This window comes from Dipodomys ordii, unplaced genomic scaffold (genome assembly GCF_000151885.1).
Source record: "Dipodomys ordii isolate 6190 unplaced genomic scaffold, Dord_2.0 Scaffold31, whole genome shotgun sequence".
NCBI lineage: Eukaryota > Metazoa > Chordata > Mammalia > Rodentia > Heteromyidae > Dipodomys > Dipodomys ordii.
Genome location: NW_012267247.1, coordinates 6,058,105 through 6,079,996, shown reverse-complemented (window position 1 = coordinate 6,079,996; position 21,892 = coordinate 6,058,105). Strand labels below are relative to the sequence as shown.

Here is a 21,892-nt window from a genome sequence, read left to right as displayed (position 1 = left end):
CCTCTTCCAACTTGAGCTGTGGTCAGCCTGAAAGGCCAGCCTACATATATCCCTACAGTCCTGGGTCCAATATTTGGTACCAATTCTCAGCATACTTTCTTGCCCTCTGAATCCTGCCTACCATAGCTTCCCTCCTCTAAGTTCTCAAAATGGAAATAAACTAATCAATCCCTTGGTGCTAAACGAGGAGAGCAGGCTCAGCTTGGCTCTGCTTGGGACGTGACAGGCCCTAGAAAAGCTAGATAGGAAGGCATCAAAAATCCCTTTCACAGAATAGCACACTTCTGGACAACATAGCTAATAATTTTCACCTGCTCTGGGCTACTTTCCAGCCTGATTATAGATCTCTCTATTCAAAAGCTTTGCGGAGGCTCCTGGAGTTAATGAATGACTTCCAAACTCACTTGGTTGCCATTGAAGGCCTTCCAAGATCTGGTTCCTCCAAACTTCTGGGCCGGTTTTTCATACATGACCCCTTATCCACCACCATCTTCCTGTTCTCCTGCCCACACTTTAGACTCTGTTGCCACTGTCAGACTTCTCACAAACCAGAAACCATCCCCACACTCTGGGTCAAGATGTATACTCTTCTCTCAAGCCAGAGTGAGGCAAGAAGGACCTGGGGGCCAACTGGGAACTCTGTGTACACGGTAACAGAACAGTCTCAGCCTGAGCACAGTTAAGCCATGTAGCTTTAAGTCCTGCTGAGTCCTTACTGACACCCTCAGCAGTACCCTGGGGCTTGAATGTGCTAGCTGGGCAACCCTGGGTTCTAGGTCTTACCATCTTTATTGCTGGTGACAGGAATGTTGTGTACAGTCCTAAGCTTGAAACAGGATCCCGTGAGCACCTGGAGTTCCACTGAGCTCAGGACAAAGGCCTGGAGATCTGTAGGAGGAGCCAAAAGAGAAGGGGAGGGGCATCAGGCCCAACCCGGGAGGGTAGGGGGGATACCTGCTACTCTTCCTTGGAGGAATACTGCCAGGAAACAGATTTGGATGTGGAAGTAAAGACATCTGAATAGGTGCAGTTGTGGTGTTGGCAGAGGGACAACAGTAGGAAGGAGAGCCAAGAGAAGAGGCTCAGTGTGTAAAAGGATGAAAGCAAGATTAAGTGAGGATAACCTCTCTGTCCTCTGCTCTGGGTCTACTATCACTAATCATCAAATGCCTTAAGCAAATCACTTCAACTCTTTGATTGTTCAGTAAACAAAATCTAAGGGCCACCTTCCCTGGCATCTTACAGTGGCTGTGAGGACTGAAGAAAGGAGAAGATACCAGATGTAAGAAGGGTTGGACATGCATAGGACTGTCCTGCCATAGACATCCTCAGGGTAGCACGTAGCACAGCAGGGTAGGGTAGGGCAGGGCAGGGCAGAGCAGGACCTTACTTACCCTTCTTCTGTAGTTTCTGAATTGCTTCTCTCCACTCTGACCTCTCATAGTCTGAGGAGAGTAGGAACAGGTAGCTCTGAAGAGAGGAGATGAGAATTCAGTTAGCTCAAATTGATTTCCAAATTCTGGAGTTCCCAACAAGGTGCCATCTTACCCAAGTCTTCCCCTGCCCCTTCCCCCTCCCTCCCAAGCTTGGAGAAGACCTTTCTGGGAAGCCAGATAGGCATGCCAGTGCCAGTGATGACCAGCAGAGGGCACTGGTTCCCCATCAGCAGGGAGAGGGAGTCCAGGGCTGGAACTATGGCAGCTTTCGTGAGAAGTGAGGGTCTGGGGCTATAGGTAGTAGGAAGCCTTAGAATAAAGAAGGGGATATCCTTTCTGACCTTTCCATTTCGATTATGGATCCGAAATGGGATTGTGGGGGAATTGAGCAGCAGCAAGAACTCATTCTCAAACATCTTCTTTTTGAGGCGCTCGATGGCCCGGCTCTGCCCTTTGTTGGCTTTCTGCAGGGGATGAGGCACAGATGGTTTCTCTCACACTCAGACACCACATCTCACCCAGCAGCTAAGCACAACATCTCCCTGTGTGTTAATTATGGTTTTGTATTTTCTTTTTTTTTGGGGGGGGGGTCCGGTTGTGGGGGTCTGAACTCTGGGCCTGGGCGCTGTCCCTCAGCTCTTCAGCTCAAGGCTAGCACTCTACCACTTGAGCCACAGCGCCACTTCCGGCTTTTTTTTCTTTTTCCATATGTGGTGCTGAGGAATCAAACCCAGGGCCTCATGCATGCAAGGCAAGCGCTCTACCACTGAGCCACCTTCCCAGCCACTGGTTTTGTATTTTCTATATGTTTTCACATATGGGATAGCTAGCAAGGTAAGGAGAACCAGGCCTTCCCTGGAAGGTCAATGCTTAACCAGCTCTCCTGTGTGTACTTTCCTGAGTTGAGCCTATGAATCCAAGGACCAATCCCAAACTACCCCAGCATCTAACTCACACACCAAGCCAGAACTTCCTCTGCTTCGAACCACCAGGGGTAGGGACCAGACAACTGAATTATCTCCAAATCCAGAGGCCCTCAATATTATCTGAACTGGCCAATCTAAAGCTGTTCTCCTTTCCATACTTCTCTAGAAACCTCAATAATGCTGTGCCCCAAGTGTTCCTCTTGTTCCTTTTGTCCCGTGATCGGCTCTGGGAAGTCCCCTTTTCTAGGTAACTAGAGGCAATGAAAATCTTTCAGTGGTAATAGATCTCTACATAGTTCTTTAGTCACCTGCATAGATTAAGTCCTAGGTACAACAGATACATGTTAAAAATACAACAGATATGCACTTCAAAAATCTTCAGATGGGCTGGGAAGGTGGCTCAAGTGGTAGAATGCTAGCCTTGAACAAAAGACGCTCAGGGACAGTGCCCAGACCCTGAATTCTAGCCCCAGGACTGGCCAAAATACCAGCAAACAAAGAAAACAAACAAACAACAATACAAAAACCCCAGTGCTAAAAGCAGCTGGGGGTGTGGCTTGGTGATAGAGTACCTGCCTGGCAGGCAAGAGGCACTGAGTTCAAACCTCAGTACTGCTCCTCCAACTCAAATATATTTATAATATATATTTATATGTATGTGTGCACCCTCCCATACATACCATATAAGCATACAAAAGTCTAAAATAGACCTCACACTGTTAGTGGGAGGTAAGTTTTATCTTGTTAACTTCAGTATTGTGAGCGTTTTTTTTAATTATCAAAAGCCAGTATTATATCAATAACTAGAAAAAATACATTTATTATTAAAAGAATCAATCTTGGGGCTGGCAAGGTGGCTCAGTGGTAGAGTGCTTGCCTCCCATGCATGAGGCCCTGGGTTCGATTCCTCAGCACCACATAAGCAGAGCAAGCTGGAAGTGGCACTGTGGTTTAAGTGGTAGAGTACTAGCTGTGAGCTGAAGAGCTGAGGGACAGCACCCAGGCCCAGAGTTCATGCCCATGACCACCACCACCACCACCAACAACAACAACAAAAAAGAATCAATCTCAGCCGGGTGTGTTGATTCACAGCTGTAGTCTCAGTACTCAGGAGGATAATGAGTTTGAGAGCCAGCCTGAGCTACATACTGAGACATGTTCTGCTCCTTCAGTGACTCAGGAAACAAGACCTCTGCCTATACAGTGACTCTTGTCACATGACTCGTGTCCCATAGCAGTATCACAACTGTCTGCCTTCTGTCCTAGAAAAGAGCTCTGTGATGTGTTTGGTTCATCCCTACAACCCCTGTGTATGTGTGTGTGTGTGCGGGGGTTGCATGTAGGACATCTATAGAGTGGAGACAGTAGCAGTGAAACACAACTAAAGCAGGCTCCTCCCAACCTTTCAGGAGGAGAACACCTATGCTGGTCAGGGAGCTTCCTCTGGGCTAGTAGGCCTCTAGCTAAACTATAGTCCTAGAACATCCACCTCTCCCAAATAACCAATCTTTTCCTTCCTCAGAGGCCGTCCAGCCATGTGTGCACTATGTTATTACATGCTAAGTACTGTGCACAGGACTGGAAAAGAGAGAGACATTCATTGGGGCTCCAGTAACAGTAAGGAAGAGAAAAAGTAGACCAAGCTGGGCACTGGTGGCTCATGCCTATAATCCTATCTACTCAGGAGGCTGAGATCTGAGGATCTTGGTTCAAAGGCAGCCTGGGCAGGAAAGACTCTTGTCTCCAATTAACCACCAGAAAACTGAAAGTGGCTCTATGGCTCAAGAGGTAGAGTACCTGCCTTAAGCTGAAGAACTCAGGGACAGCGCCCAGGCCCAGAATTCAAGCCTCACAACCAGCAAAAACAACAATAACAACAACAACAAAACAGCAGACCAAGCAACTATAATCAGTACATGAAAGCCAAGCCAAGGTGAACTCCAGGAATAGGGAGTAGGGATTGTGGAGAAGGCTTCCCAAAAAAGAAGAGGTCTAAACCAAGTTTAGACAGGCAACAAAGAGACCAAACCAACCAAGGCATCACCCATTTGCATGTTGTATTTAGTAGTTCACAATTTCTTTTTTTCAATTTTTTTAAAATTATATTTTATTTTATTTTTTTGTGAACATGCTGTACAAAGGGGTTACAATTACATGGGCAGGATAATGCGTACATTTCTTATCAAGCATTGCAGCCTCCTCCTTTGTTTACCCTTCACATCCCTTCCCAGCCTCCCCCCCCTCTTTTTTTCAATTTCTTAAAAAAAAAATTTTGTTTATGTGTTACTGAAGAATCAAACCCAGGGCCTCATGCATGCTAGACAAGTACTCTTTCACTAAGCCAAATTCCTAGACACAATTTCTTTAACATCAAAGTTTTAACTTTCTCATCATGTAATTAATACTTTAGTTTTGTTGTTGTTGTTTGGTGCTGGTCTTGGGGTTTGAACTCAGGGCCTGGGCACTGTTCCTGAGCTTCTTTTGCTCAAGGCTAGCACTCTATCACTGGAGCCACAGATCTACTTCTGGCTTTTTTAGTGGTTAATTGGAGATAAGAGTCTCATGGACTTTCTTGTATAGGCTGGCTTTGAGCCTAGATCCTTAGCTAGAAGCCTCCTGAATAGCTAGGATTACAGGTGTGAGCCACTGGCGCCTGGCTTATATGTGCTTTAGTTCTGAAGGATGTCTGTAAACATAACTTGTCTGCTACCAATTATTATTACTTTTTAAAAAAATTGAGATTGTTTTTGTGAATTATTATAAGGATGAATATTTGTGAATGTTCTCATGTGTGTCAGAATTAAGAGTCTCAGTTCTGTCAAAGCAAGAGCTTTACAAGTATTTGTAGGTCAGGCATGTTAATTGAGAGAAACTCAAGTTCCCTCTCTTCCTATGTGCTTGCTTGATCTGCCAGTTTCTAATTTTGTTTTTAGTTTCTCTCTCTCTCTCTCTCCTTCCCCCTCCCACACACACACCTCTTCAACTCAGGGCCTGGGTATAGTCCCTGAGCTCTTTTTGCTCATGGCTAGTGCTCCACCACTGGTGGTTAATCTCACAGACTTTGCTGCTTAGGCTGTCTCTGAACCACAATCCTCAGATCTCAGCCTCCTGAGTAGCTAGAATTACAGGCAGGAGGCATCAGCTCCTGGCTTAGTTTTTTCTTGCATATGTCCTATGCCTGTTATTCTTCCCTTGCTTCTTTTTCTATAGTGGTCAACACCCACTGTTCTCCAGGAAATTACCAAAATTAAGCCCACGAAATACTGAGCACTGGCTCCTTGTCTCTCCATCTCTCAGAGCCTCAGAGCTGCTCCACCTTAGTAAGGGGCTTTTCCAGCAACTATACATGCTTTCATCCTGCCTCCCCCATACACACTCATACCTTACAAACCAACCCGCTGGACACACAGCTCAAAGAGTCCCAGTCAAAACAGTGTCACGCTCAGGTGCCAGGCTTTGCTCACCTCCTTCTGGATTTCACTCTTGAGAGCAGAGATCTTCATTTTCATGTCCTCCAATTCATGGTCTGGGAAGAGGTGCACCTGAGGGCTAGGCTCAGACTCCTCAGGGGACGGAAACACTAAGTCGGCCAGGGGGATGTACCACTTGCAGTCATATTGCTGGTGCTTTCTGCAAACAAGCCAAGCAAGGGAGGCATGAGCCAAGAGGAAGGAGGCTCTCCAACCCAGAACTGCTGGGCCCCGAACCAAAAATAACCTGAAAGAGATTTACTGAGAACTCATCAGAGGCACAAATGATCCCTGCCTTCGAGGAAACACACACATAGAGTAAGAAGAGTTGGTTACTGAGTCAGCCAGCAGCGAGGGCTCTGTTCTTCACTTTACCAATTTTCTGATCCAATAGGACCTTGTTTTTAAATATCCTAAATCACTTGCGTATCAAAAAAAGTGACTCTTGGGCTGGGAAGGTGGCTCAGTGGTAGAGCGCTTGCCTTGCATGCCTGAGGCCCTGGGTTCGATTCCTCAGCACCACATAAGCAAAACGAAAAAGCCGGAAGTGGCGCTGTGGCTCAAGTGGTAGAGCGCTAGCCTTGAGCTGAAGAGCTGAGGGACAGCGCCCAGGCCCAGAGTTCAGGCCCCACGACTGGACCCAAAAAAAAAAAAAAAAGTGACTCTTTCTTGTTTGAGCTCATACTTTTCCTATTCCCCATCCCATATTCTTTTCTCTCCTCTAGCCTATCCAAACTGAGGCTTACATTCATTATTCTTTAGGGTGAATATTGGCTACAGATGTTATTCTAAATATTAAATCTGATCAGTAGAGGCTATAGGGCACAGGATTGAGGATTATAAAACTACATCAAAGTCTAGTGAGAAAGAGTGTCATGGTTGATTAGCAATGTCTGCCAGGGGCAAAGAACTGAAGGCAGAGGTTTGTGTGCTTATCATTGCCACCTCTGCTTTGGAACTATCTTGAATGAATCTGGTTCCACAGGGTAAAGTCCTTTATTGAAGCTCCTAATGATCTCCTCTTCTCCAAGTACCTCTAGGACTTAGACTTCTACCCTTGTTCTGGTTCCTTAGTGTCACAGTGAACCCATGGTCTGTCTCCCCTTGTATTATAAGGCACTGTACAAGACACACGGAGGAGGTAATCCATCAATGTAAGTAGGAAAATAAGTAAAACGCTGTACAGTCTTTTCTGCTTGTGGCACCGGGCAGACCCCCAATACTCTGATGGAAGTAGATGAGGATTTTAATTCTCATCTTCTTCACGTGGAGCTGTATGACCCAGGGCAACTTATTTACCTTCTCCAAAACTTTGATCTGGGAGAGAGGGGTAATAACGACTACGTAGAGCTCTTGGAAGGGGCAGAAGTAAAGACCCAAGAGTTTGTCCTGGCATCTGGCATGACATAAGACCTCAATAAATGATGGCAGATTTCATGAATATTCACTGAATTATAGTTGGAAGAAATTTTGAGATATCTACTAAGAGGAGAATGCTTAAGTAAATTATGCTATATCTACTGGTAGCATTGTACAGGAAAGTAAAATGATGATTTAAGATTAGGCTGCAACAGGGAAAATGCTTATGATCTAAAATAGAAAAAGCAGAGCCCCAAACTGAGCATTCACTCTGATTACAACCACATGAAAAAACAACAGGAGTATTAAAAACCTAGGAAGGAAATATAGCTGTTAACTGTTGGTGTGGATGTTGGGTTTTTCTGCAATATCCTTATATTTTCTTTTTTTTAACCTTATATTTTCTTTATAATTAAAAACATGATCCATTTTTAGGGAAAAAAGGTTATATAGTAAAATAAAATTAATGAATACATTATTAAAAAAAAAAGCCCAAATACAGATTGCTCCAGGTGGCTGCGGGCTCCATCCACCAGGGGCAGATCATGGTTTCTGCAGTTCAGTCCTCATCTTGCCCACCCCAGGAGCACACTCACCCTGCGGAGGTCTTCTTCAGCTTGGCACACAGGAGGACATCTGTGAAAAGGAAGACATGCCGCAGCTTCCGAGAGCTTTCTGACATTTCCACCAGGAAGCCATCCTTCACCAGCTGTCGTGTCTGAGAAAGACGACAAAGCCCCCAGCTTATTCAGAGAGGAGTGCAGCAGAGGGCCTGCCCTGCCCTGGTGATACCACCCAGCTGAGCAGGACTGAAGGGGCAGGCTGTGTTGACTGCTTGTTAAAAGCACTGGTTTTGGAGCTGTGGGTCTGAATTGAGCCTCTGCCATTGTCAACTATGATCCCAGGCAACCTCCCTGAACAATCTGATTTATCATCCATACAATGCATGCTATACAGATGTTATTTGCCTTGTGAGGAGAGATTAATCAAGATGGTGTATGTATAACAGGCCAGTCCCTAACATATGTTACCAATAAATAGTAGCTTGACGGGTACTGGTGGCTCACACCTGTAATCCTAGGAAGCTGAGATCTGAGGATCAATCTCAGCTCTTTTTTTTTTTTTTGTCTGTCGTGGGGCCTGAACTCTGGGCTTGGGTACTGTCCTTGGTCTCTTCAGCTCAAGGCAAGTGCTCTACTGCTTGAGCCACAGCACCACTTGCAGTTTTCTACTGGTTTATTGGAGATAAAAGTCTCACGGACTTTCCTGCCCAGGCTGGCTTTGAATTGCAATCCTCAGATCTCAGCCCCCTTAGTAGCTAGGATTACAGGCGTGAGCCACTGGTGCTGGGCTTCAATCTCAGCTTTGAAGCCAGCTTGGGCAGGAAAATCCATGAGACTCTTATCCAATAAACTACCTCCAAAAAGCCAGAATTGGAGCTGTGGTTTCAGTGGTAGAGGGCTAGCCTTGAGCAAAAGAAATTCAGGGATAAGGCCAAGTTCAGGTTCTAGGACTGACACCAAAAAAGGAAGGAAGAGAAAGAAAGAAAAAGCAAGCAAGCAAGCAAGCAAGCAAGCAAGCAAGCTCTCTCCTAAATGGACCCAGGTCTGGAATGAGTTGGTTTTTTTCTGTCTTGGCGTGAACATCTTCAACCTAAGAAGTTAATCTAGAGCTGGACATGTGGCTCAACTGGTAAAACATCTGCCTAGCATGCAGGGAAGCCCTGGGTTCAATCTCCAGTACCAAAATTAAAAAGGAAAGATTAGCTAAATCTTGACCTACAGATCCACTCAGGCATGCTTATCCCAGCTCTCGGTGGATTCTTCCACTATCCTCAGCAGAGGAGGGACCCTGGGACTCCACCACTGGGGTAGTAGCAGTCCCTGACAGTGAGGAGCACTTCACTTGGGGAGTCTCCTCCCTGACTCCCTCAGGGCCAGCATGCTTCTCTGGAGCTGCCACTATCTGGCCGGCCTTCCCTGTCTGCACCATAAACTGTGTGACCTACATATGCTACGTTTTGTGGGTGATAATGTGGAAAGGATACGTTGAAGACAATATGAAACTGATGGTATTTGAAGCTTTCTGGAGACTTTTCAGATATCCCTAGAGTAAACAAACTACTGGCACTTGGGGTGTCGCAAACCAGGGCTAGGAACGGCACACAGACATCTCCATGCACCATTAGTCATGCTCCAGACACTGTCCCTCATTATTTCCCTTCCCAGGAGACACTGGAGGCTCATAAATGTAACAAAGGAACATAAACACAGCCAGCCTTCATTCCTAAATACCACTTAATTACCTTTATTGGATAGAAAGCATGGTATCTGGGCCAGGCTGCTGGCCCACACAGGTCACTGTTCCCCAATTTCTTCATATTGCTTTCCCTCACTGTGCTACCCCCACCTTCCACCAAGAAGAGCCCCTAAGGGTAGTTGTTGTACCACTTCTAAGTGTTTTCAGGGGACATTTCCGAGCCTGGGTGGTCTCTGCCATTCCTGGTATGGTGTCTGTGCAGTGTTCTGCAGGGTCCTGGGCTTACCTCCCCCTTGGGGGTTGTGACTGCAGTCCGACGGGGGTCAATATCCTCATTGATGCTGGACAGGAAGTTCTGGGAGATGCGGAGGGCATCTTGCAGCAGTGGGTAGTCTGGGTGGTCCACAGGTGTGTGCTTCAGCAGGTCCTGGGAAAAGATGGGGGTGGCGCGTTGTAGGGGCAAGTGGTTCTGGGTGGACATTTACTCAGTTCTCATCAGAAGAATTCTGAGTGGGGCACTCAGGAACCCATGCTCTAATTTGATCCTGCCTGTAAAATCTAAACTAAAAATGAAGAGTCAGAACAGTTGGGGTGAAAGTAGAACTTTCCCTTTATTCTTGTTGCAATCATGATTTTTTCCCCCTGTGGTGGGGATGGCCAGGTGAAGTCTCATCTTAACAAACAGCTGGGAGAGATGCCCTCTACCATCCTGCACCTGCTTGCAAGACATTGGAGACTATGATGGGGAAGTAGGAAGTGCCTGCCTCTTAGGAAGCATTTGGCCAAATATCAAGCTTAGTAGCCAAGCTATTTTTAGGCCCTGGCCAGGTTGCCATGGTTACTGCAGGCCAGACAGGTGCAGTTAGGGCCCAAGGACCCTCTCTCTGCCCAGCTCCCCAAATGAAGTCTCAGTGACTCCTACGCCCTTCCACCAAACTCCTAACCCTTTCTTGGCTGTTCAGGGGGCTTGACACTCACATGTAGGACCAGCGTGCTCCGAGTGACTCGGTCAATTGGCTTGTAGAGTAGAGCTGTTGGGAGGGCAGGGAGAGGAGATAGGATGAGGAAGTATAGGAATCACTCAAGACCTTGGCGACCAGCTTCATCTCCCACCCACTTCACTTCCCCATGTGAATACCACTTGCAGGAAGCCAAAGTAGATTCTGTGGCAACCTGTACTTGACTCTTACTCCTAGGCAGGCCAAGCAACAGAAAGACAGATGCACAGTAGCAAGAGCCACCTATCTCAACTCCCATCTTATATAACTTCTTTGAGGGCCATCTCTCCTGCCCATCCTGGCCTTGGCCTGGCTCAGAGCAGATGTTCCCATGTACATATGCCCCAATCACACTAATCCATGCCTCATAGTGGTCCAACTTGCTCTGGGTGGGGCACTCCCAGGGCTCTAGGATAGCAGAGGGTGACAAGGGGATTTTTCCAGGAGTGGCATCTTTTGGTGCTCATAATTCTCATGCTCCTCCAGTCCAAGGTGGGACCATCTGGGAACACTGACTACAATCTGATCCATATACTTGGTCCCATCTCATGAACAAAGACCTTTCTTTTTTCTTTTCTTTTTTTTTGTTAGTTGTGGGGCTTGAACTCAGGGTCTGGGTGCTGTTTCTCAGCTCTTTTGCTCAAGGCTAGCACTCTACCACTTTGAGCCATAGCTCCACTTCTGTGGGGTTTTTTTTTTTTTTTTTGAGTGGTTAATTGGAGATAAGAGTCTCATGGGGAACTTTTATGCCTGGGCTGACTTCAAACCACTATCCTCAGATCTCAGCCTCCTGAGGAATTAGGATTACAGGTGTGAGGCACTGGCACCCAGTTGAACAAAGACTTCTATGTGAACTTGAGCCTCAAACAGAATAGCAAAGGCAGAGGCAGGCCAGATCTCTATGAAAACTCTCAAGCTGGTAGCAGTCTGTGGAACAAAGATTTCCTAAAGGAATTCAGGTGGGGCCAGGCTGAGGGGAGCCGCAGCAGGCTGGGATAATGCAAGCTCAGCTTAGTCCCTCTGTTCCATGCCCCTCTGTGACCCAGACACCAAATGAGGATTGCCAGGATTCAGCAAGAACAGGTGGAGGTGGCAGCTGGCAGCCTAATACTTCCAAATATCTTTCCAGCAGACAGCTGTGCCCTGCCCCTCCCAACATGGTGCTTCAGCATTGGTCCTGCACCTGGATGCACCAGTCCATGGGGTCATAAGCTTTGGCTTCCTGCCACAGCAGCAACATGAGACAGGATGCTGGTCTGGGAAGGATGACCCTCACTGGGTGCTCAGTGATATGACATTGTAATAGATTCCCAAGATGACATTCATGCTCCAGCCAGACCCTAACCAGAGTCCCCTGAAGCCCTAGATATAAATACCTTGGGAATTGCTAGGCAGACACTTCAGGGAACAATCTGCCAGCTAAGAAGATGCGGTCTCAGCGGTGTGCCAAGAGCCTTATCTGCAGTCTTTGCTTGGCTGCCCATTAGAACCACTGGGGGAGCTCTTAAAAGTAACAGATGCCTGTCCTCACCCCATCCACTAAACCCAAATCTCTGCAGGGCAAAACAGGGCAGCAGCATTTTTAAAAAACTGCTTTGCTGATACCGATGTGTAATAATGGCTGATAATGGCTGCTTTAGGCAAATACACTTCCTATGACTTATCTATAGCCATTTCTTATCTAGCAATTTCTAGAGACCCTGCTTATAGGCTATGGGAGCTAAAACAGGCAGAACCAACTTTGTGGAATCCTGGGACAGTGAGGATAAAACTCAGGGGATAGGCCCACCCACCTGTGGACCAGCCCATCCTCAGGGAGAATTATACCAAGAGAACCCCAGAGACCTACAAGGAAGTCCAAGGTCATCGGACAGGTGCCAGGGTGGGCCCAGAGTCCCAGCCCCCTAGAAAGCTGACACTGCGGTGTCAGCTCTCCCAGCCCTCCCTCTCCCAGGTTCCAGAAGGAAGAAGTTGCTAACTAAGCTCAGAAGCCAGCACAAATGGTGGATCAAATTTCAGAAGGGGGTTATTAATATGTCTGCCGTCACCTTAATAGTCCATATGACAAGGGGCTGTGGAATGAGTCTTGTGGATGATTGGGATAGGGGACAAGGGGAAGGTGGCTAGGACAAAAAGTAGGGAGAGTGAAGGACAGGGAAAAGCCTTGGATCACCATCAGGTATGGAAGAAACCAGGAGAGGAAGGGCATCCCATTATCTGTGCTCCCCTCAGCCCTGTACATTTACCCTTGCCCCAGGAGCTCTTGGCTTTTACCTATTCTTAGCTCTGACAATCTTCTTCTTGTCCCTAGGCAACTCACTTTCCCCAATCCTCACCATTCTATTCTGTGTGGCCATCCAACAAGTGGCTATGCTTATCTCTCCCTAATCCCAGGAAGGCTTCCCTGACCAGGGCCTTTGCAAACAACACCTGCAGAGTCCAAAAATCAGACCACCAACCATACCATAGCAAGCCAGTCTCCCTGAACAAGCTTTTCTCTCCAGTTTGTATGTAGTCACTCTGTGTCTAACAGCATTGAGTTAACTGCCTTATGTACATTATTTCCTGTGACTAAAAGGGCAACAATGTTCACAAGACCCACTTTACAGTTGAGGAAACAGAGGCACAGACACCTGAAATTTACTCACAATCACAAAGCTGGACATGGTGGCTGGGTTTAGAATGTCAGTTTACCCATGCTCCTAACACTGAGCCATCTTTTTCCTTGGGAGAAGAAACTCCATGAACCATAGAAAGGATCTCAGAAAGGGACTCCAGGATGGGTAAGTTGGCCTTTCCCACTACCAGGGAGAGCCCTTTCCTTAGCAGGTTCTTTCATTCTTTATTCACTGCACTGAAACTGACTTCAAAGACAATATCATAGGAATCAAAGAAACCCTGAGTTCCAGGTCCTCAGACTGCTTCACTAAGACTAAGCTTCCTTTTGGGGAGGGAAGAGGAAACAAAGGGCTGACCATTCCCCCAACATACTTTTTTTTTTTTTTAAAGCAGAGCTGAGACTTGACCAACTACTAGTCAGACAAAAAACAGCATTTTCCCTATGCTCACTGAACAGTCCAATTTCAAGTCCAGCTTTCTTTCTGACTCCAGTCTGTTGGAATCAGCTGAGAGGCAGGGACCACAAGGGTGCTTCTGTCTTGCAAAGAGCTGCCTTCTAGGCTGCTTCCACCACAAGTGGTCTTTGACCCAGGGCAACCAGAAAGGCAAAGGGGACAATGGTCTGACACAGCCCCCCAGACACAATGGCCTGAAAAAGGGCCCCAAGAAAGCTCATTCATCTCTCTTCTAGAAAACTGCCACCACCCTCAATTCATCCTGTAACAAGGAGCGCCAGGTTACCACGGAAATAAGCAAGCACAGTGAGGGTGAAGGGTACAAACAAAATGCCTGGTAGGAGGGAAGTAGAAGGTCCTCAAGTCAGCCACCTGCTGCTCCGACCTACAAGAGCCCCCAGTAGCTGGCCTGGAGGTAACATGTGCCCTCCATGCCTGCCAAAGGCAGCCCAGGTCATCCTTGATGGCACTTCTTGCCTTGGACAGCAGTGCCCACTGGCTTCTGCCTAGGTCAGCTTAAACATCAGCCAGGCTGATGGCCCATGCCTATCTCCACCACCCTTGGCCCCCTCTGAGAAAGCTACACGGACGATACTCTGGGTCTTTCCCGCTGAAGGGTGTGTGTGTGTGTGTGTGTGTCCTTCACAAAGCAGCAGCCTGCCACACCCCCCTCTTTCAAGCCAGCCCTCCATGCTAAGTGTGGAAACCTGGTCCCAAGGGTCGCTAGAGGCTAGAAGCAAACCTCTAGGGAACAAGCCAGTTCCTTTTGCCCTCCTGGCATAGTCCTGAGAGGAGGCAGCATGTGCAGTGAGCACACAATACCCGGGCCGTTCAACCTCCTTTCTCCCAAACAAAGAAACTCCCAAGTTCTCTCTCTAGCCTTGGCTGGCATGCTCTCTGCCTGACCCCTGCTGCCCTCCTCCTTGCCATTAGGGCTACTCTGCTTGTAGGCACAGCCTGTCACTTTCTCTCTTTCACCTCTCCAGGAAGTTGCTCAAAATCCTGTCATGCACACGTTAAGCCACCAGTTTCCCCACAGATGTGTGTGTGTGTGTGTGTGTGTGTGTGTGTGCATGTGTGTGTGTGTATGTGTGATAAAGACAGAGAGATGGGGGGGGGAACACCTCTAGCCCTGCTGTTCCCTTTCTAAGTCCCCTATCCTAAGTGCCCCCCACACTTCAATTACAGATGACCCCCCGGCTCCAAGAGGAATGCATGCAGGTCCAGCCACTTGCCCAGCCTCCCTTCCCTTGCTGCACCTCCCCACCCAAATCCTGCTGGCCATATTAAAGACGGCTCCAGCCAACCCCCAGGTGGCTTTAAGACACACCGCCTCCCATGGAGGGGTGCTTGGGTTACCATAGGTGCAGTTACAGCAGAAGCGAATGATGAAGAGGATTTCCATGGCAGCCTCTGTGCCTGTAGCTGGGGCGTGCAGCCATCGCTCCAAGCTCCTGGCTCCTGGCTCCCCTCAGTAGCCTGGCCACTCAGCCACCTTGCCGCTGCTGCACAGCCGCTGCTGCACAGAATCAAGCAGCCGCTTCCTTCCTTGCAAGTGCTCCTCCAGCAAGGGGGAGGGCAGGAGGCGCGTGGAAAAGTGGGAGGAGGGAGGGAAGGAGGAGGGATGGAGCGCCTGCTGGCATCCTAAGGAGGAGCACGTTTGTAGCTGGCCCGCTGCCTAGAGAGGAGAGGCTGGATTCCTCACGTGCATGAGCACACTGATGCGCGCTTGCGCGTGCACACACACGCAAACAGGGAGGGCAATGCATTCACACAATCTGTAGCTCACAAAATCAGACAAAGGAAGGTGATTGTAAACCAGCCCGCTCCCCCCAAGTACCTTCCATGGTGACTGATGTGTGGCTGTCCTTGGAGTCCTTGGGCCCTTTCACTTTGAGTTCCTGCCAGAGGGAGGAGAGGAATCACTACCTGGAGTGTGCCCCTCCCCCCCACCCCTCCCTCAATGGTGAGCGCGGCAGAAGAGGGGGTCTGAAAGCCAGGAGTGCAAATACAAGGAGACAAAGGAGACCTGTGGGCACAGGCCACCTCTGCTTTATCGTCTGGATCCCTGGAGACTCCAGAGTCCAGTTGTGAGAGTGGGGGCCACAGGAGGACGCTGGGTACCAGAGTTACGACTGGTGGTAGGAAGCACAGTGATAAAAGGAACTTCTTACACCCGCCTGCTGATGCCCCTCACAAATAACCAAGGGCTTCCCTAAACACGGCCAATAGCAGGACCCCACTACATGTGCCCTCAGCAGCCACTTCTCAGGAATGTATACACCTAAGCCAGGGAAGTCAGGGTTTGCACCTACAGGCACCAGGTGTGGGAGCAGTAGCAGCCCTGAGCCAGTGGAGGGCTGCACACCTGCACAGGGAAGCAAGGAGGAGGCAGACCTGGGGCAGGGATGCTGAGCTCCACAGGTCAGTCCAAACCACATGTCCTTATTCAGGAGGGACTCAGCCTGCTTCCAGCCCACCTGACACTCTTCACCACCCCTCCTGAAGCTATGCTAAGTACCCTGAAGTGAGTGCTGGAAACAGTCTCCAGGGACAATGTAACCTATTTTCTTTAGAAGAAGATGTCCAGCTTTTGGTAACAGGAAAGTGCAGCCAACAATTAGAGCTGAAATGCAATCCCTCCTTGGCAGGCTGAGTATACAGAGCCTGAAAGAAAAGTGTCCAGGAAAGGCAGGGGGCAAGGTGAGGCCAAGGTCAGACACCCAGGTGATATCTGCTCTGCCTAGGGGATGGAAATGCCCAGACAGCAGGAAAGACCTCATTTCCTACTCTGTCTCCAGCTGTTTCTAGACAGAGTAAACCTCCAGAGACAGAGCTTGTGTGTGAGTGTGTGTGTGTGTGTGTGTGTGTGTGTGTGTGTGTGTATGGTGATGTAGGTGTGTGTATGGGGGTGTGTGTGGAACTCAGCTTCTCTAGGTTATGTCTCTCACTCAATTCCTACCTTTAGGGAATTTTGCTCCACGCCCCCTCCAGTGCAGCCTAGAGGTATGAAATCACTCCTGCTGTAGAGGAAAAGGGCCTAATTGCAGTAATTAAATGGCAGCGCCAGCAGGAAGCAACGGCAGCACGAATGGCATCATCGTCATAGAGTGAGTCAGGATGAACAGCCACCTGGCAGAGGGCCACAGCCTGGCTCTGCACTCTGGGGTGGGCAGACTCTAAGGGGCTCCTGCCACTGCATACAGAATGGCCAATCAACGAAGACTATGTAGGGATCTTATACTCTGGACACTCCCTAGGCTATGAACAGATAAGGGAATTCCAGTTTGTTCCTAGGGCAAGCTGGGAGCCATGAGGGGAAGCACCATTTCTCCAGTCTCATGAATCCATAGAGAGGGACTTCCCTAGCCCTTTCCCCATCCTCTCAGGCAGGGGATGATTCATCTGATCCATGGGTTGAGGGGAGGAAACCGAGCTCAGGCCTGTTCTCTCTGTATCCTCAGTTACAAAGGCAGGCTCTGCCACCATGGTTAGGAGGGACCTGTGGCTTCCTGTTTCAGCCAGGGAGTCAATAGATATATTTACTTCCAATGATGAAGTGTTAGCAAGTCCCATGTGGCTACAGACCCAAACTTACATGTTCCAATTTAGCTTTTTCTAATAATCAAGCTGACATGTTCACTTCTATCTGTCCTACTCCTATATGTTCTCTTGGTTGTTTCCAAATTCAGACAGAACCCTAGCAGGTTCAGGAAAGCTATTCTGAGATTCACTAACTATTCTAGCATCAGAGCTAAGGAAAGAAAAGAGCCAGGGGGAACCTTTAAGGCAGGACTTCTAAAACTGTAGAAATGCTCCCTCACCACAACAAACAAACACACAAAAGCAACAACAACAAAAAATCCCCAGAGGTTCTTTTGCCTTGGGTTTGGGCTCAGAGCTAGGTATTTCCTGTAAAGTTGATGGCTTAGGGGTATTTCTGGGGCCTTTTTGGATAAAGGACGAGTTGGGCGGTGCTCCTGAAGCATCCTATAGCAGCAGCCCCTCCTTGCTACTCTAGATAGAAGTGCCAATGGCAAGGCGTGCAGAGGAGCACGTGGGGAGGACTTAGCTATAATAGCAGGGACAGTCTAGGGCTGCTTCTCTCCTGAAGTAGTCCTGTTGTCTGTTTGTAAGCCTGCAATTTTAGGGTTGGCATGGATCTATTTTTTTTTTGTCGGTTGTGGGGCTTGAACTCTGGACCTGGGCATTGTCCCTGAGCTCTTCAGCACAAGACAAGCGCTCTACCACTTGAGCCACAGTACCACTTCCACTTTTCTGGTAGTTAATTGGAGATAAGAGTCTCAGTGACTTTTCTGCCTGGGCTGGCTTTGAACTGTGATCCTTAGATTGTGAGTAGCTAGGATTACAGGCATGAGCCACTGGCGCCTGGCTTGCCACAATTTTAAAAGATCACCAAGTCCAGACTTTCCTGAATCCTCCTTCCTGATCTATAAAAATCACTTAGTACCTTGTTAGAGTAAAGATTTCTACCTTCCTGCCAGCCCCTCCCAGCCTTCAGACCTAGCCCTCTGAATGAGAAGCTGCAGGGAAGGAAGTTAGACACCCACATTTTAAACAGGGTCACACTGATTCTCATCGAGCAAGTTTGAGATGGAACTTGTCTATCTGCAGGGACAAATCCCAGCAGACCACTCTACAGGGGAGGAAACAAAGGCCAAGAGAAAAGAAATAACTTGCTCAAGGTCACCACAGCATAGGAGAACACTGCCTGTTCCTCTTTCTAACCTGAAATGGAATTAAAAAAAATCAAACTGATCAATATTTTTATATTAAGAGGAAAAATGTCAAGTGCAAGAAAGCAAATGTCAGGCCAAAAGTTACCCACAAGGGGAACAGCTTCCCTGATAGGCAAGCAAAGGAGAAGACTTATTCACAGGCTGGAAGGTTCCAGGCTACTCCCAGGGCCCCAGGGACTGAGAGGAGCGGCCTACCTCTGAGATCTTCTGGAACTGGTTGTTGGATTGGCTGCATTTCTCAGCTGTCTCCAGAGCAACTTTATAGTTATCCACAAATGCTTTGTACACACCAAGCTGGCTGGCCTGCAGGGGGGAGACAGAAAATGGAGAAAGGAGGGTAGGAATGGGATGGGGAGAGGATTAATGAATGGATGAAAGCTTATCTAGAGCTCCTGGAGCTCCCTTAGTGCTCAGAACTTCTAACTTAGCCCCAAAGGGCTTACTGGAAATGAGGGGAAAGGCAGGGATGAACATATTACAGTATCCCTTTGAACTTGACAGTTTCCATGGAAACTGGCTTAGCCAATAAGGTTAAGAGGGGGTAGTGAGGGGGTGGAGAGGAAGGTAGGGCCTTTATTGGAACACTAGAAATTGAACTCATCACAATAAAGTCTCCTAGGGTTTGAGGCCTTATACCTGTTTCACATCTTGGTATTGGCTGGAGCAGAAGAAGACAGGAGTGGTGGGCACATGTTGCCTACTTGGTTACCTATTCCTGGTGCTAGGGCCGAGCATTTAAAGGGAATCAAGTTTCTGTCCCCATCTCCTCAGTCTCCAATGAGTCAGAACCCATCTCACTATACACTTGCATGCCACCCAGAACTGGACACAGAGCTTTTCCTGACTTGCCATCATAAAAAGCCTTGCCTCCTCTGGGTGGCAGGGCAGATCCCAGTATTCCTTTCTGCAAATGGTAAAACTGAGGCCATTTGTTCAATCTCTCGAATATTTATGGCAACGCTTCTCTAAGCTGTGTACACATATTTCCTCCTAAGAGAACAAAGGGAAGCAATTCAAATTAAAGCCACAATGAAAAATTATTCCATTCCTGTAGGAAGGGTTGAAATTTAAAAGTTTATTGATATCAAGATTGACAAAAATGGGGGAATGTGAAGAAATACAAACTCCTATGGAAGGCTTATAGATTTAAGTTAGTATAACTATTTGGAGAATAACTTCTCAGTAACTAGTAAAGCTGACAGTAGGCATAGTCTTAGCCTACTGCTTAACAAATATCTTCCTTCCTTCGTTCCTTCTTCCATCCCTTCTTCCATCCTTTTCTCATAGTATTGGATTTTTTTCTTGGTCCTGAGGCTTGAACTCAGGGCCTTTGTAGCATCTCTGAGTTTTTTCACTCAAGGCTGGTTCTCTACCATTACAGCTAAAGCTCCACTTCTGGCTTTTGGGTGACTAATTGAAGATAAAAGTCTCACAGACTTTCCTGCCTGGGTTTGCTTTAAACTGTAACCCTCAGATGTCAGCATTCCGAGTATTTAGGGATTACAGGCATGAGCCACCAGTGCCTGGCTCTATAGTACTGGATTATGAAGTTAGGGTTGTGTTTGCTAGGCAGACATGACACTCTACCATAAGAGCCATACCTTCAGCCTACATGTGGCTATTGGACATCTACCATTAAATAGTGTAACCTGAAGTGTGTTGTATATCTAAAATCATGTTGTAAAGTATGCAACATGGGATATAAATTATATAACTATGGATTATATATTGAAATGATAACATTCAGATCTGCTGAAATAAATAAAATATATTTTAAAAATCAATTTCTTCTGTTTATCTCTTATTTGTTTTTGTTCTTGGTCTTTCGTGACAGTCCTGGGGCCTGAACTCAGGGCTTGGGCACTCTCCCTGAGTTTTTGTGCTCAAAGCTAGAGCTCTACCACTTGAGCCCCAGCTCCCACTTCAGCTTTTTGTTTGGTGGTTAATTGGAGATAAGAGTCTCATGGGCTTTCCTATGGGATAGCTTTGAACGGTGATCCCAAGATGTCAGCTTCTTGGGTAGCTAGTTTTACAGGTATGAGCCACTGGTACACAGTTGTTCATTTTGGTTTGCTTTGGGTGTCTCATTATGATGGCCTTGAGTTAACAGACTCAAGTAATCATCCTGCTTCAGCCTTCCAAGGAGCTGGGCCTATAAGTATCTGCCACCATGCCCAGTTTATTCTATTTTACATGATTTTATTTTATTTTTGTGGTGGAGATCAAAACCGGTGACAGGCATGCTAATAAGCAAGTACTCTTATCTCTAAGCTAAATCCACAGTCCTATTTTCACTTAAAAAAATGTTGCTACTGCTAGGTGCTAGTGGCTCAAAGAGATCTAAGAACTGGTGTCCAGAACTAGTCCAGGAGGACAAATTCGAAAGACTGTTATCTCCAAACTGAAAGCAGAGGCATGACTCAAGTGGTAGAGCATGAGCTGTGAGTGAAAAGTTGAGAGAAAAAGTGCAAGGCCCTTGGGGCTGGGAATGTGGCTGAGAGGTAGAGTGCTTGCCTAGCATGCATGAAACCCTGGGTTCGATTCCTTAGTACCACATAAACAGAAAAAGCCAGAAGTGGCACTGTGGCTCAAGTGGTAGAATGCTAGCCTTGAGCAAAAAGAAGCTCAGAGACAGTGCCCAGGCCAAGGGGAAAAAAAAGTACAAAGTCCTGAGTTCAAGCCCAAGTATCAGAAAAAAAAGAAGAAGAAAGTGGCTACAAAACTCTCTCTCTCTCTCTCTCTCTCTCTATATATATATATATAAATATATATAAATGGAGCTAGGAAACTTGAAGAGGTAGGTAAAAATGGGATAGATGAAATCCAGAGGGAGAATGATAGAAGGGATAATACTGATCAAGATGAACTGTACAGGGCTGGGAATGTGGCTTAGTGGCAGAGTGTTTGCCTACCATGCATGAAACCCTGGGTTCAATTCCTCAGTACCATATAAACAGAAAAAGCCAGAAGTGATACTGTGGCCCAAGTGGTAGAGCACTAGCCTTCAACACAGAGAGGCTTAGGGTCAGTGCTCAGGCCATGAGTATAATCCACAGGACTGAAAAAAAAAAAGATGCACTGTACATATAAATGGTCACTATTTAAAAACACTTTGTACAACTAGTTGAAGATAATAATTTAGGGCTGGGAAGGTGGCTCAGTGGTAGAGCACTTGCCTTGCATGCATGAGGCCCTGGGTTCGAATCCTCAGCAGCACATAAGCAGGAAAAAAAAAGCCGGAAATAGCCGGGCGCTGGTGGCTCACGCCTGTAATCCTAGCTACTTAGGAGGCTGAGATCTGAGGATTGTGGTTCAAAGCCAGCCGGGGGAGGAGAGCCCAGGAGATTCCTATCTCCAATAAACCACCAGAAAACCGGAAGTGGCGCTGTGGCTCAAGTGGTAGAGCGCTCGCCTTGAGCTGAAGAGCTGAGGGACAGCGCCCAGGCCCAGAGTTCAGGCCTCATGACCGGACCCAAAAAAAAAGCAAAAAGAAAAGATAATAATTTAAAAATGTGTTGTTGAATGGCAGCAATACATTTGTACAACTATTTAAAGATAATAAAAAATATATTTAAATGTGGCTCATAAGGTTAAGGGATAGCTCAATGGT

The 21,892-nt window shown here is 47.3% G+C and overlaps 1 protein-coding gene across 4 annotated transcripts in view; it reads right to left on the bottom strand.

The window, feature by feature from the left end:
- The window catches only part of Abr (active BCR-related), a 218,730-nt gene that overhangs the window by 40,352 nt on the left and 156,486 nt on the right, over positions 1-21,892 (bottom strand). For all 4 annotated transcript variants that reach the window (XM_013016535.1, XM_013016536.1, XM_013016537.1 and 1 more), the window contains 9 exons: positions 18,478-18,585; positions 15,363-15,423; positions 10,429-10,481; positions 9,737-9,877; positions 7,788-7,909; positions 5,827-5,992; positions 1,778-1,900; positions 1,395-1,470; positions 784-888 (listed from right to left, as the gene is read on the bottom strand). In XM_013016535.1, the coding sequence (XP_012871989.1) occupies positions 784-888; positions 1,395-1,470; positions 1,778-1,900; positions 5,827-5,992; positions 7,788-7,909; positions 9,737-9,877; positions 10,429-10,481; positions 15,363-15,423; positions 18,478-18,585 (955 nt within the window). The remainder of the gene's footprint in view (positions 1-783; positions 889-1,394; positions 1,471-1,777; positions 1,901-5,826; positions 5,993-7,787; positions 7,910-9,736; positions 9,878-10,428; positions 10,482-15,362; positions 15,424-18,477; positions 18,586-21,892) is intronic.